Source organism: Macrobrachium nipponense, chromosome 25 (assembly GCF_015104395.2).
Source record: "Macrobrachium nipponense isolate FS-2020 chromosome 25, ASM1510439v2, whole genome shotgun sequence".
Lineage (NCBI taxonomy): Eukaryota > Metazoa > Arthropoda > Malacostraca > Decapoda > Palaemonidae > Macrobrachium > Macrobrachium nipponense.
In genome coordinates this window covers 23136830-23153643 of record NC_087214.1, presented here as the reverse complement: position 1 = coordinate 23153643, position 16814 = coordinate 23136830, and the positions used below count along the sequence as shown (strand labels likewise).

General features: G+C 36.6%; 1 protein-coding gene across 1 annotated transcript in view; it reads right to left on the bottom strand.

Annotated features, from left to right (window-relative positions):
* Positions 1-10903, bottom strand: part of LOC135199015 (histone H3.v1-like) — a 46280-nt gene extending 35377 nt beyond the window's left edge. Inside the window, exon 1 of the mRNA XM_064226931.1 lies at positions 10831-10903. Coding sequence (XP_064083001.1) covers positions 10831-10903 — 73 coding nt within the window. The remainder of the gene's footprint in view (positions 1-10830) is intronic.
* Positions 10904-16814: the final 5911 nt, after the last annotated feature.

Here is a 16814-nt window from a genome sequence, read left to right as displayed (position 1 = left end):
GAGAAAATTAATTTCCTGGTGAAAGGAATGCCAGTTCGATGTAATGAAAAAAGCCCTGTGGAGGAGAGTAAACACAGAATTAAGTTTAAAATTGTAAAAACAAGAGCTGTAGTAGTTGCATCCTAGCCAGTAAACGTCTTTTTCCTGAAGACAGAAGTATTAAAAGAATCATCATTTCTGGTAACGAGAACGTCTAAAAAAGGTAATTTATTGTTCACTTCTTTTTCCACAGTAAACCTAATGTTATCATGTATAGAATTGGCAAATGCTAAGTACGGGTCGATATCAAAATCGTTTTTAAATAGGGCGAAGGTATCGTTAATATACCTAACATAAAAAAGCGGGTGAAACCTAAGGGGACATTCATCTAACATGTGCTCTTTCCAGCGAGCACATGAAGATATTGGCAAACGTTGGACCCAAAGGGGAGCCCATGGCTACACTGTCAGTTTGTTTAAAAAGCTCGTCATCAAAAATAAAGGCAGTGTCCCGCACTGCCAGCTCTAAAAAAAGTCTTAAAAAGCGTTCGATTAAAATTGTTTAAAACAGTATCTGGTTCAGGAAAAAGTTTATTTATGATAATATCTATGGTTTCCTCCACAGGGACATTAGTAAAAAGCGATTCTACATCTAAACTAGCCATTTTAAGATCGGCGTCCTGTTGTAAGATTTTTTCCTTAAAAGAATACGAATTGCTAAGAGTAAAATTATTTTTAGTCAGAGATTCTAGAATAGGTACCAGATATTTAGCTAGTTTATAATTGGGTGTATTGTAGGATGCTAAAATAGGTCTCATGGGTACATTAGGTTTATGTATTTTAGGGAGACTGTATAAGACTCCAAACGAAGATCCTGTGACAAACAAATCCTGGTATGTATTATCATTAATGACTTTCTCTTTTTTTAAAGTACGTAAAAATCTATTAATTTTGTCCTCAATAACAATGATATTATAAAAATCAGGTAGGTGATCCAATTTCAGTAAACTTACTTTGGTCTCTTAGGATAGTTAAAATTTTTTTCTCTATAGTCAGTTTTATCTAACAAAACAATTCCTTTTCCTTTGTCGGGTCTGGTAATAACAAGATCTTTTCTACTTGCCAACTGCTTAAGAGTGTTATGATCTTCTTTTTTAAAAAACGGAGTCCAGTGCGTTTGCAGTTTCTTAAATGTGCCCTGGGACAGTTCAAAGAGTTGTTTCTGAAGGTCGCTTTATTTACGTTAAACGGTAAAGTAATTAACCTATGGAAAATAGACTCTATGGGGAGGAAAAACTTAATATAATTAGGTCTAAAATTTGGTAGGCAGAACTCCAATCCCAGAGATAGTAAGAACTCTCCACGTTTCGATAATTCATGTTTTGAGATATTGAATACAGTCACTCTTTCTTTAGCAAATTTTGGAATAACAATGCCCAAACCTTTCAATTTTCTAAAAGGCCTATCCTGTACGAGTGAAATAAAATTATTCAGAGTTTTGTTAAATAGTTTCCTAAAAATGAAACTGTCTATATTATAAAAGAAAGAGAATTGAACACTTCCACTTTCATCCTTGAGACAAGGTCATTATGTTTATCAATTGATTTTTGTTTACTACATATTTCCATATTTAACACAGAGTTAGTAGCTTCTTTGTAAAATTGTGATTGATATAAAGAAGACTTTCACAACTTAAATTTAACAAAATTCGGGACGATTCCGTTACATTGACAATCTGTTAGAATTCCAAATCAAGTTTTGCTTTTTCTAATTTCTTAAAGACTTTCTCGAGGTTCCGACATTTTCCCAGTAGATCTGCTCCGTGTCTACGGCGTATGGTTGATGAAAATGGTTAAATCCTCTTGATCTGACTTGAAGTAGGAAAAGAAACTCATAGAAAAAAACTATATTAGTTGTCCTCGCAATCATCGTGTTTCTAAGCCATACATGTTCAGGCTCTCTAGTCGTCCTTAGTAACCTATTTGCCTGATGGATGGAATTAACTTTGTGGCTCTTGTTTGTACACCTTCTAATCTATTTATGTCCTTTCTTAATGTTGGTGACCAAAACTGTACTGCATATTCAAGATGAGGTCTAACTATTGATGTGTAGATCTGCAGCGCCGTTTCCTTCTGTATTTGAACTGCCTCTTTATGTACCCCACTAGTTTCTATGCCTTCTTTTCAGCTTTTATGCACTGTTTTGTGGATTTTAAGTCCTTGGTAATAATGACTCCAAGGTCCTCCTCTTGTTCTACACTATTTATTTCATTCCCAAGCAGCTTATACTGGCATGAGGGTTAAAAGGCATTTGCCATCTTTTTTTACCACTCTCCCATTTTCATTAGATAATTTCTTAAACTTTCCACTACATATGGGTCTGCTGCATTTACAACTAGTTTGGTGTCATCTGCAAATTTGGCTGTCCTGCTAGTTAAGCCTACACACACTAACACACACATACACACACACACACACACACTCTCTCAGAGAGAGAGAGAGAGAGAGAGAGAGAGAGGAGATAATATTTTTTAATTCCAGAAAGTTGAAAGATTCCAGGTATTACATGGACAGTAGCATTTGTGTCAAATATTTTGTCGCGTAAAGTTGTTGGGTTGTCTGAGGCATCAGGTCGCTCAGTTGAGTATTCCTCTTAATAATAATAATAATAATAATAATAATAATAATAATAATAATAATAATAATAATAATAATAATAATAATAATAATTTAAGATTCTCGAGAGAAATCGCATCACCAGATTAGTGACAGGAACTTTGCTCATATTTTGTTCATCATATTCTGTGGAGTTTGATTTAGTTTTCAGTCTTGAATTACAGATTCATTGAAGTGTGTGGTTCTGGGGACCTCTTTGGTTCAGATGATGTACTATGCAGTATAAGATGATTATTATTTTGTCTTGCAAGGAATTATGGAAATTGGACTGTTTAAGTGTCGAACAGAACTTCTGGTAATGAAAATTTGGAACAAAAAGTTGAAAAAGAGCAACATTTCCAAAGAACGTAACCATATCTCAGGTTCATGTTGGTAACTTGTTGGATACATGTCACAAGCAAATTGAAAACCGGTCAACGACCTATAAGGCGAAAATGATCATATTTAGAGCACTAGTTAAGCCAGCCAACAAGTCGTGGACTTGTATCCAACCTTGTGACATGTGAACAACAGGTGTCCAACGTGTTGAGCAACGTGTTTTTAACAAGTTGAAAAGAGGGAAGCCTTCCCTCTTAAAGGCGTCGAGAGAATATAAAAGGAAAATAAAGTCCAGAAGACGAGACATCACGAGGCCATTGTACCCGGGAGAGGGGAGGTTCTGAGTAGGACTTTACCTTGATGTAATGACTTGACTACAATTCGGTGTCAGTGTAACCGGAATATGGATTCTACAATGATGAGATAATGAGCACAAGTAGTTCAAGGGCGGTGAGTTCCTTCCGAGTCTTCGTTGCTACTCTGTGTACTACATTTTTGCTCTAGTTTTGGATAGATAGTTAACTCGAAGACCTTCATTCATTGTATTAGGACGGAATGGTGGGGGGAGAGAGTGAATAGATTTAATTGGATTTTTTATATTTAGAAATGTTTATTTTCATAGATTTTTAGGTCAAATTCAAAATCACACGCACATATTTGTGTGTGTGTCAGAGAGACATAAACCTTCCTGCAGCATGATTCAAAAACATGGAAATCCAGGTGACTTCCAGGATTTAAATATTTCAGACTTTAAGCTGAATAACAATTTTAAATTGATTAAAAGCCAGTAGTTGTTTCATTTAAAGTATAAGAAGCATCAATTCTGGAATATACAACATTTCTTCTTCCCGTAATTGGAATAAGGGAAATGGCAGGCAGATTTCTATAGATAGTATGAAATACATTTTTGATTATTAATTAAAAACATAAACTTTTAAACAATGCTTACAGTTATTGGTTTCTCAAAACAATGACGTAAGACAGCTATTGTTTGTAAATTAGTCTGTTGATTCAATTTGTTTTTTTCTCTAGAGGCAGGATGTTTTGGGGACCTGAAGATTTTTAGAAGTAGCATTATGTTATGTCGCTTTGTGCAACTGAATGATTTATCTAATATTCACAAGCATTGTGTGTCACGTGTTGAAATGTTGTAGTGCCTCTCTCTCTCTCTCTCTCTCTCTCTCTCTCTCTCTCTCTCTCTCTTTGTGAAGGAGATCAGATCCCTCTGCTGTCTCTCGGGAGTCCTTCAGAATCCTTTGGTTTCCTATAGGTTTAGTTTTGAAGGGTTTTAAATAATTAACTATCATAAGTCAACCGATATTTGGTTTGGTCAGTGCTTGGATGGTGACCAGTGATGAATACCAGCTGTTATCTTGTTTGGTTCTTGGTTGGTATATTCGGGAAGTGAAGCTAAGTAACGCGCTTAGTATGGTCGGATCTTGGATGGGTTACCGCAGTGACCTCTTGTGACCATTTTATGAGGCAAGACTCGGTATAGCCTAGTTATTCACTCGATCTACTGCTTTTGGTTTTGTTAATACCTCAAGATTTCTCCACTCTGCAGTACACTATCATAAACAAGTTACCAACATGTTATTCACACATCATAAACAGGTTGAATACAAGTCAACAACTTACTGGTACTTTAATCTACAAATTACTGGTACTTTAATCTGATCTTTGTACATTTATCCAACATTTGCTGGAGGTTTGTTCTTCTCTCATGGTTGTCAACTTGTTTTCAACATGTTTGTGATATATATGCAATAATTTGACATATTTTCGATATGTTTGTGATATGTATGTCTATTCTTCTAAATTTTCGTCAAATGGGAAGGAACCACAGCAAGATTTCTGGAGTAGAAAGGTCAAAATTCTCTCTCTCTCTCTCTCTCTCTCTCTTGCCGTTTTTATGAAAGGGCTCGGTTTTGTCTTGCAAACACAAAGTCAGTATTTTTACTTTTAGTTTTCAGAAAGTGGGTTTCAATCTCTCACTCTCTCTCTACTGAATCGTGGACAGTTTCTTGAGAGGTGTTGTCGTTGTGGGAAGGGGAAGAGAAGGGAGGGGGAAAGATCCAACCGGGGAATAAATGGGAAAGGGGAAAATGAGCGTAAGGTATTTTATGTGCGGGAGATGTACAGAAAGAATAAAACCGAATACTTCAGTTAATGATGATGATAATAATAATGATAAAGAGAGAGAGAACTATTTTATATTCTATCCCGATTAAATTGCATACAACAGAGTAGATTTAAGTCCTCCGTCCCCTCCCCCAACCCTCCCACAATGGCCTTCAGGACTGAAAGATTGAGGGTGAGTTGAGATGAGCGATGAGGCAAAGAAGAGTGAGGGAGTTGAGGAATCAGAGAAATGGATGGTCGAGTTGACGAGCTGAAAATCACTGATAAAAGGAAGGAAATAGAGTAGAGGAGGAAGAACAGAGAAAGCTAAGGAACACACATAGAAATGGGAAGGGACGCAGATGTTGTGCCATCAACGAAGCTGGTATTACGCGAATAAGTTCAGAGATTTCCGTTAGCATACTTTTTATTTGCAAGTTCAGGTATTGTTAAACTGCCCAGATTTCATGTTCTTATTTAGTTTTCGTTTGATTTCATTTTATGTTTACATACAAGACATTGTTTGCCTTTTGCTTTAAAACATATAGCAGCTGATTATTAAATACATGTTTGACTTGTTAACTTGCTAAACACTCTCTCTCTCTCTCTCTCTCTCTCTCTCTCTCTCTCTCTCCTAAAACCTTTGTCAAGTTGAGGGGAATGAGTCTCTGCTCTTGTTGCTTCTCTGCAGTGTATAATTTCCGGCCGTTTTTTTTTTATCTTCATTAGATTGACATATTTTTCCTGTTCAATTTAGCTCTTGCTTAGCATTTTCTTTTTTATTTCAGGAATTATTTTATTCTTTTGACAAAGGTTACCTTTTGTTCATATTTGTTCCAGTGGTTTGAAAGACATTTTTATTTATGATATGTCTGTATGAAAAACAAATAGCAGTTGCAGGGAAAATAGCCATATGGGGATTGGGGGTGTCTGTTGAGAGAGAGAGAGAGAGAGAAGAGAGAGAGAGAGAGAGTGGAAACTTTACTCTTACTCCTTGCTTCTTATACATCTTTTCAATACGGCCCAGCCCCCATCCCTCCCCTTCCATACCATATCTGGTTACCCACAATTCCTCAGCCTGCGAGTTTTAGGCCTATCTATCCCTCTGCAATATTGAGGTCTTGTAGTTGTTGTTTTTTTTTTTTTTTTGTACATGTCTGACCACTACATGCTACAATCAGAACTGTTTTTTTCTTTTAGATTTTTCCCAGTCGGAACTTTTTCAAAACATAGGTTAAGTGATGTTAACTGTCTTTTTTGTATATGCTCTCTCTCTCTCTCTCTCTCTCTCTCTCTCTCTCTCTCTCTCTCTCTCTCTCTCTGATAGGCCTACTTTCTGTGAGAAGGTTCCTTGTTTTTTCGGTCCCGTATTGTTTCAGAAAGTAGACATTTCCTGGCCTCCCGATTTTTTCTATGATGGGAAACAATCATTTACTATTTGGGTTCTTTATTTCTTCTCTTTTGTGTCAGTCGACTAAGCATCAAATTTCTCTCTTTTTGTTATGGATTCTTTCCCTTTTTTTCCTTTTAGAATCTCCTTTTCATTTAGAGGCTCTGGATCTCGGTTCGATCCTTCCAGAAGTGACGTCATTTCTCTCAGCCAAGAAGAAGAAGACGACGACGACGACGAAGACGACGACGAGGAGGAGGAGGAGGTTGTCAGTCTCGCGGAAATCGAAAATAAACAACGAAGGGAAATAGAAAGTAACTCTTCCTTTCTCTGGTCCCGATGCTGGTTGAGGGAAGATGAAACCTTTGTGTGTGTGTATCTGTTTGTGTTTGTGTCTTTCCGTCTATGTCGACTCCTCTGCGTTTGTTGTGCTGACTTTCTTACTTTATATAAGCCTTGTTAGGCCTCGTCTTGCTCTCCGATCTCCTAAGTTGCATCCAAACTGCAGTGAACCGTGTCATAAGAAAGTGTCAGCAACTTGTGACACACAAATCACGAACATGTTGCAGACAAGTCAGCGACTTAATTGTAGTGCTAGCCAGTGTTCCATCACTTGTTTAACATTTCTTCTTCAGTGAAAGTAGTTGAATTGTTGACAACTTGCTTGTGATGTGTATTCAGCAAGTTGCCAACATGTAATTATGACAGTTGTCAACTTGTTTTCAACCTGTTTATGATATGTATGCGACAAGTAATCGACATGTGTATGACATGTTCTACAGTAGTTTGAACTCATCTTTAGACTGATTATCCTGCTTGACAGAGCTTGGAATAAAGGAAAACATTCTGCCCCTGTTGAATAACTCATAACGCTCTCTCTCTCTCTCTCTCTCTCTCTCTCTCTCTCTCTCTCTCTCTCTGAGGAGGAGGAAGGAATGTGTAAATTATGCCACCGTCTATAACGTCTAATTTCCTCATTTTTTTTCTTATCAAAAAAACGCGTCGTCACAAGGATTAACTTTTCAGCATTCCTCTCAGTAGGAAAAATTATATATATAGTATATATAGATATATATATATATATATATATATATATATATATATATTATATATATATATATATATATATATAATATATATATATGTGTGTGTGTGTGTGTGTGTGTGTGTGTGTGTGTGTGTGTGTGTGTGTGTATAGAAAAAGGAAGGAAAATGAATTTACGGCCACCAAAATTAAGCGAATGAATCAATGGCGGAGAGGCTGGCTTCCATTTTAGTCTGGATTCCGGGTGTTGTTTTTGTTTTCTAACTAATGAAAAGAAATAATGTGGAAATAACACTCGCTCTCTCTCTCTCTCTCTCTCGTTCTCTTTCTCTCCTCTCTCTCTCTCTCTCTCTCACTCACTTTAATCTATTTATAAGTGCAAAGTCGTAAGGGAACACGTTGTCAATAGTTGTTATTCTGTTTCTAATTTTCTCCAGAACAAAATCGTCCTTAGCACACACTTTGGGCATTCTATTTTGTTCCTAACGTGAACTGACTTTTACAACATTGAATGTAAGAGATATATATAAAAAATGTATCTCGTCTAAAATGGCAGGAAAGGGAAAATGAACTATAGTTTGGTAGACGTCCCGTACGCATATTCCTGAAGTCCCGTACAGGAGTCTGCTATCACTGGGGTCCGTTAAGTTGAGGTGTTACTGGACCAGATGTTGTTCAGAAGACAGTCCAGTAAACAATGTAACTAAACTTGTTATTGAAGGCAATTAATTGTGTGTTTAGTTGGCAGCGACTTTTAATGAAAATAAAGGATAACATTAAAAATAAAACACTTTTTTCCATGATGATAAAAAATCTATATTTGATATAAATTGCTTATTTAAGGCAAATAGATGTTTGATTGACAACATCGTTTAATAAAAATAAAAAAATATATAAAAATATTTCCATAAAGATGGGTAGGGAAGGAGGAAGAGGCTTGAGATGTTAGGTGGTGTCAATGTTGAAAGGGTTGACGAGAGAGAGAGAGAGAGAGAGAGAGAGAGAGAGAGAGAGGAACGGGATTCGGATTTAAATCTCCGGAAGAAGGATTAGAAGCTCCTCCTTGGATTCTCTCCTCGGGATTTAATCGTGTTTTCCGAAACTGATTCTTGGTGCCGTTCCTCTCGGCTGATTTCCTCCAGAGCCGATTTGCTCTCACCCAGAGGAAGAGAGAGAGAGAGATCAAAGGGATTTTTAAAATTTTTTTCCTTTTTTGTCTGCATAAATAGTGTTGCTTGTCATTTAGTTTGACGAACAGACGAAATGAGAATCCTTGAGACCCCATTGTTGGAGAAAGGGACATCGAACGAAAATGATTAAGAGTCGGCACGAACACGAGGGAAGAAGATGCAGGAGGAATAGTGTTGATCTTTGAGATTGAAAACGATATGAAATGTTGAGTCTGGGCATTACTGGAAGGGTAGGGGAAGTGACTCTGGTGTAACAGGTTAATGACCGGTGGGAGGATAGATTGAAATTGTTGAAGAATTTAACAAGAATGTTAAAATGGAAAACAAGAATGTTAAAATGGAAAAACAAATGGTTGCATCATCGTCTGGGATATTATTTGAACGTGACCCCAAATAAAGTGCAGCTTCAGGCATAAGAGAGAGAGAGAGAGAGAGAGAGAGAGAGAGAGAGAAGAGAGAGAGAGAGAGAGAGATGGTGGGGAGGGGGGCGGATTCCCAATGTTAGGGTCCTAAGTTGATAGTGTTTCCTTAAAGATAAAATCGCCAGCCAAGTTGTGTGGTGGCAACTCTCCGTCGATGGTAAAACTTTATTATATATAATATATATAATGATTAATCTTCCGAAGAAGACCTGTCATGATTTTGTTCTTTATATCAGATTAGATACTTCCTGTTTGAATGGTTTCAAGTTTGCCATAATGGTTGTCATTTCCGTATGTTTTTTTTTTTTTTTTTTTTTTTATGTTCGATTTTCATTACTCGATCATTTCCAGATTTTTAATCCACGACATTTTCCAGCCTGTGGGATTAAGTAGCCATCACAGAATACTATATGCAACTGATCCATTTATTGATTTAAGTTGAAAAATGGCTGACGTAAACTATTCCAGAAAGGAAACCGAATGGAATAATGGGAGACCCATTCCTTCGTCCACAGCGAAAGGGGTTTTGACATGAGATTTGTCTAAGGGCATCGGATTCCTTCTGTCACAAAGGACCGACAGAGGGAGAAGCTTCAGGGTTGATGGGACATGTTGTCAACACCCTAATGGCCGTCAGTATGTCAGCTTGACTGCAGATCGCTCCTCCATTTTTTCTCTCTAATATTGCTCCAAAATGCAATTCAGTATGTCGTATGTCGTATAGATGTTGGCAACTTATCATACTTGTCTCAAACATGTTAATTACAAGTTGGCAACTTGTTCTTATTTCACTTATGTCACAGATGTGTCGACTATAAGTCATTGACTTGTTCTTATTGCAGACATATCAGAAACATATTGAATAAAAGTTGACAACTTATTTTCAATGCCCAAATGTCAAAAACATGTTGACCCCAAATCAATAACTTATTTTTTGTTGCTTTAACCATGTCACAAACATGTTGACTACAATCCGAAAACATGTTGCCTGTCCAAACCGTTGCTTCATTTGGTTATCAGCATTTTCCGAAGATTCCCTTCTCCACTTATACAGTTGCTGACCTCTTTTCAACTTGTTATTCCAATAGCAGAATGGTGATATTCAGTTATGGTCCAACCCGTGCATTCCGAGCAACTGATCCTGGGCCATTGGTCCCACCTAGAGAATAGAGCTTGATGGTCTGAAGCAAATGCCGATGAGATGTCTGGATGTTGTGTGACTCCTGCCTCTGCAATTGAAGGGCCTCCAAGTTTCTTGACTTGATTGGTGTGAGTGACCTCTTTCTGTTCTCTGGTCTCTTCTGGTGAATCAGGAGGAAGTTGACGGAAAATACGTTGCAGAGAAATTGTCTTAGTTGGTTACGTTTTATTCTCTCTCTCTCTCTCGCTTCCCTTTTGTAGGGATCCATCTCTGTAATCTCCTCGTTAGTAAGTTAAAGGGGGACGGACTGCTTTATCACTTCTAGCAGTTTCATCGTCAGGGCTGAAATTCCACGTTACCTCTTTAAACAGTTCGATATTCAAGTCATGAATGAATTGAACAGCCATAGGAGGAAAGAGTTTCATAGTATCAAGAGAATTAAATCATTCAAGTTGAATCTCCCGAGTCCGATTCTGGGACGCATTGTGACCCATTGCCGCCCATAAGAGACAGTCGAGTCTGTTGTGAGTTCAGGAAAGTCTGGTCATACTTTGACGGCTGTCACTGTTGAGAGACATTATGTTCTCTGTAGAGACAAATAGTAGAACTACATCAAATGCCATGTTGTTATTGATGTTAACTTTCTCATATTTAAATGTTTCCCGTTCAGTTACGCTTATGAACAGAAAGGTTCTCTTTATGGCTATTCTATGGTGACCAAAGTCACCACCATCCCGTAAGGGCGTAGTGCCGTCAGTGCACCTCACGCGGTGCACTGAAGCTGATATTTCCAGACAAAAGAGGGAATCCTTCTTGTAAGCCAACTAAGCAAAAACACAGTCATGTTACTATCAGGTGCATAAGTCACTATAGGCTTAACTAATTTTTCAGGAAACGGCCCAAGTAAATCGTTTCCCCTCTTGAGATCGATCCTGGGGTCTCTTGCTGGTGTAATAGGTTGATAATAACTGGACCAGGGGTGTTCAAACTGTTTAGTTCCATATTGAGAGATGTTAAAAACCTGTAGGAATTATATAAAGTAATAAACAGATAATAATATTTGTAATATATATTGCATAATTTTTGTTTATTTGTCTCTGTATGAGCATAACAATTGATTTTACTTAAATTATTCTTTTTGGTATAATAAGGCTAAAGTTTATGATAAGCAATTATACGGTGAACTACTGATGAATGGCTGACGGATAGTTTGGGATAGGGGGTGGGGTGTTGGGGGTGGGTCTGACTTGTCGTTCCTCCCAGGCCACTCGTGTATTTACCCCCGAGAGGGTGGTGGATGGTTTGGGCCTGTGATTAATGTTCAGATAATTTCGGCCTTGGGCCACAAACGCGGCTCCGATTAGCGGTTTGTTTATCGTAGCCAAATATCAGTCGTTGTTTGTTTCAGTATCATCCAAAGGCTGCGTTTGTGTTCTGTGTTGTCGAGTGACTGAAATTCAGTGGTTTTTAATTTGGCGTCATCATCGACGTTCCTCAGGGCCTGGAAGAAGGTAAGGATTAAATACCATACGTTCCAGCAGATTCATTTTCTAGATGTCATATTTCCAGAACGTCAAGTGTCTATAGGACTAGATATTCACATCATATATCTATGGTGACTCTCCGTTGTCTGTAGCCTAAGTTTGTACCTTTCCTAGGTTAGGCTAGGCCTTTTTTCTATACATCCAAGTCCTATATTTCTCCAGATGATAGGAGTACCAAATTGATGTAGTACCGTACTTATGTAATATATCGCCAATATAAACATTAACTTGAATTTAACAATGTTTTCTTATCCAAATTTTGTAGTATTACAACGTTAAATACCCATTAAGTACTTTTCGTGTTTACCGTCTGTTCATAGCCTAGGCCTTTAACATTTTATTAGGTTAAACCAGGGCCTTGTTTTATTTATACTTAAGTCATATAGTTTCCATAGGAGCGGTTAGGAAGGCCTAAATTGCAAGATTTGAATCAATGTATCGCCAACATTGAAATTTAGATTGTTTTGTAGTTCAAGGCATTTAACACCAAAGAAGCGTCCGCGTTACGAACTAGTTCCTTCCCCTGATGTCATATGTTTGTGCTTGAGAATTTCCTCTCCCCCCCCCCCTCCTTTTTTTTTAACTTCATACAAAAGAATAAATACCGAAATTTTATATACAAACTTTTTAATATGCCTGATATTGACTATCGCCATTTTAAAGTAACTGAAATGTAATATTTTGAAGTGCGCAAGTCAGGAACAACGGCATTTCATTCCATCTGGCCGCTCGCCAACGGAGGTTTTATATTGAGTTTATATAAAGTTATAGTTATAATGTACACATCCAGACCCATATACTATAAAACAAAGTAGTGACAATTATCACATAAGTGAAAAATATATAATGCAAGGATTTTATTGGTGTGGAAAGACAACTAAAGGAAAACCATCTGGAAATTAATAGTCAATTCAAAGCAATAACGAAACAGCACAATAGGAGAATAATTTGGAAAATTAATCATCGATACAAACAATACAGACACCAAATTAACTTTTTTTTTTTTCTCTCTTTTTTTTTTTTTTTTTTGTTTTTTTTTTTTTTTTTTGGAGCATAAAGTTATAAACAAAGCTATAGGCTACATACGACATAAAAGGCTAACCTGGACATAGACATAGTAGGCTACATATTTTTTGTTCATTATTGGGCATTGGAACGAGACTTGGAATTAATAAATAAAGGTTAAAATGAAAAAGAATGAGTAAAGAAATGTTAAAATAACAAATAATTATGACAAACAATAAATGTGTGCATAAAAGAAGGCGAGTGAAATCAAATGTGTGAAGAATCCGCAGCATAGGCCTATAGCTTCTGTGGCCCATGCTTCAAGTTCTAACTTGAACCAGTATTGAAGGTTATTCTTAATTTTACGGACGTAGATTTTACTTTGGTATCATAATAAAGTGCATTTTTATATCCATGCAACGGAACTGTTCATAGAATAAATTGTGAATAAATAAATGTGATCTGAACAGTTTGTTGATCAACTGGTATTGTTTCGTCTCAGGTTTTACATTGCCCCAAGTATTACTTCTGTTATTAAATTATTTGGCTGTTAATCTTAATATTTTTGTTAATGTAAAATATAACTAAATATGTTTTATCATTCAGAGTTGTTAAATGTTAATATTTTTACAAAATTAAATCGCAGAGATTATGGAAAACATAATTATATATTGAAGTATTTGCATTTTATGTAGGCCTATTTTGGAAAGTTTGTTTAATAGTTACCAATTTTGAAAGAAAATTGGTTTAGAATTTTTTTGTCAGGTAATGTTTTTTCTTTGGTAGAAATGATAAACAAAATATCTGAATTGAAATATATACGTTTTAGACGGGCCCATTTTGGAAAATTCAATTTTCTTAAGTGTCCAATTAAATTTTTTCTCACGTTTAGAAGTCTAAAATTCTCATTGAATTTATTTATATATTTAAATAATGTATTTTTATAAGGAAGTTAACAAGTGCTAAAAGATAAATCTTTCTCCCATATTATGCTCGAGTGATAGGATGTCGTTTTTAATCGTATTTATTTCCATTTATTCCAGGTTCCGTCGTCTTCTGGCAGTTCATTCAACTGTCAAAAAGGTATAGTAGCAATTTATGATATTTCTTTTGAGTTTGTGTTTATATATAAATCCATATAGTATGCACATAAATATATGTATGAATGTGTATGTATAATTTATGTTTTATCTTCTTGTCTACCCTGTAAATCTTAGCTTCCCCCAGCCGCCCCTCCCCCCATCTCTCTCTCTCTCTCTCTCTCTCTCTCTCATAAGCCAACCCCTTTCCCCTCCTTAAACCAGAGGAGATAATTTCTCTAGCACTCTCGTATTTATTCCCCAAGTTCATGTTTTCAGAGAGAGAGAGAGAGAGAGGAGAGAGAGAGAGAGAATGATTGTCTCGTTCATCCAGGGGGAAAGACGAGAGATATCATATGACATAAGGGCCAGAATGACAATGAATGGGTAAAGGGGGTGGGGTGGGGGGGAGGATATGGGCCTTTATAGAGGAGCCAGGGAGCGGATTTGAGTCTCAGGGATCCGGGATTGATGGGTGGAATGCACTTTCACATAAGTGGAAGGAATGCACGAGTAGAATGCAGGAGAATGCATTGCGGTAATGAATTAGATAAGGCTCCATTCACCTTTTAACTGGATAGCACCGAATTTTTGTCTTTATGATAAATTTCATTAAAAGGAAGGATAGTCCAACGTTGCATTCTATGTTACGACATGTATTCTGATTCCGCGCTTTATTACTGAAGGTTCTTTGTAGCGTCCCTTCGGCCCCCAGCTGCGACCCCTTTCATTCCTTTTACTCTACCTCCGTTCATATTCCCTTTCTGCCATCTTACTTTCCTCCACCCTTTTCCGACAGTTGTTTCATTGAGCAACTCCGTAAGGTTTCCCTCCTGTTACGCCTTTCAACCTTTCTACTCTCATCTTCCCTTTCAGCGTTGAATGACCTCATCGGTCCCAACGCTAATTAGCCTTTGGCCTTAATTCTATATTACAATTCCAGACCCCAAAGAGTGAGTTTTGATGTTGGCGAAGATTTGCGCTGCTTGAGTCTATATTTTTATTTTATTTTATTTTATTTTATTTTGCTTTTGTTATTGATATCGTTATAGAATGAGAAGCAACTGATGCATTGCCTTTAAAAGCGTCGATGTTCCTCATTCTCTCTCTCTCTCTCTCTCTCTCTCTCTCTCTCTCTCTCTCCCTCAACGGGATGATGTTGGGAATGAAACTCGAAACGATTGATTAAACTCGTGATGTGATTTACCGTAACGTTAATTCGTAATTTAATATGCTAAGGACTATAGACTCACATCAGGATCGAACCCAGGTCTTTGCTTTGAGAGGCAAGGACGCTGCCAACTGAGCCACACTTGTCATAGAAGAAGGAAACAGAGCACAGCTGTTGGGGTTATTGCTTAAGGTTAATTATTACCGGGTTTAATTATTGCAAGTGTTCATTTATTGGAGATGGTTAATTATTGTAGATAGTTACTTATTGTTGGTGGTTAATTTTTGAAAGTGGTTAATTAATTTGAAGTGTTAATTATTGCAAATGGTTAACTGTAGCAAGGGTTAATTATTGCAGAGGTTAACTACTGCAGGTGGTTATTTATTGAAGACAGTTAATTATTACATGTTGATTATAGCAAAAGGTTGAATACTGTAGAGGGCTAGATAAGTCAGATGGTTACCTATAGCTTGTGGTTAATTATTGTGGAGTGTTAATTACTGCAGATGGTTATTTATGTTAAGTGGTTAATTATTGCAGAGGATTAATTAATGCAGTGGTTAATTAATGAAGACAGTTAACTATTGCATGAGGTTAAGTATTGCTGAGGTTAATTGTAGCAGAGGGTTAATTATTGTAATGCGTTGAGTATTTCAGATGGTTAAGTATACCAGGTATTAATTATTACATAGGGTTTGTTATTGCAGAGAGCTAACTGTTGCAGGTGGTTAATTATTGCAGATGGTTAGATATTGAACTCTGTTAATTATTACAGTGTGTTAACTATGACGTGGTTAAATTTTTGCGGAGGTTAATTATTGCAGAGTTTAATAATTTTAGAGTTAATTACTGCAGATGTTTAATAATTGCAGAAGGTTAATTATTGCAAACTATTAACTATGTTGTGTGGTTAGTTATTGCAGAGGGTTAGATATTGAAAAGGGTCAATTATTGAAGAGGCTTAAGTATTACAGGTGGTTTATTAATTGTTGCAGATGGTTAATTATTGTAGAGGAATTGGAGTGGGTAATTATTACAGATGTAATATTGCAGAAGGTTAATTATTGCAAACTATTAACTATGTTATGTGGTTGGTTAATTATTGCAGAGGGTTAGATATTGAAAAGGGTCAATTATTGAAGAGGCTTAAGTATTACAGGTGGTTTATTATTGCATTTAGTTAAATATCGTGGAGTGTTAATTAAATTAATGACGTGGTCGAGAATGGCAGGAGTTTAATTATTGCAAAGGTTAATTGTTGCAGATGGTTAATTATTGTAGAGGAATTAGAGTGGGTTAATTATTGCAGATGGTAATATTTTGATTTCGAGAATTTTCTATTACTACAGATAGTAATAATTGCATAGGGCTAATTATTGGCGGTGGTCAGCTGTAGCTGGTGGTTAGTTATTGCAGAGGGTTCATTATTACTTGTCATCCACACGCCACAAACAAGTTGAATACAAGTCATTGACCTTTTGGTAGTCCTGACCAGAGCTTCTTAAGATTATGCAGAATTTACCCAAGATTAGTTTTCAACAGTGTCACCAACTTGTTTTAATTTGTTTATGACCTGTATATAATAAGTTGCCGAAAGGTCAATTCAATACTGTCGGAAGGAGCTATGTATAGACCTGGATCCCTTTCTTGATCCTAGGAACCCTGGGAATGCAAGATTAAGGGAATCTTACTTATGCCTTCTTTAACCCATTCAAGTGATCTGGCCTCCGTTTTC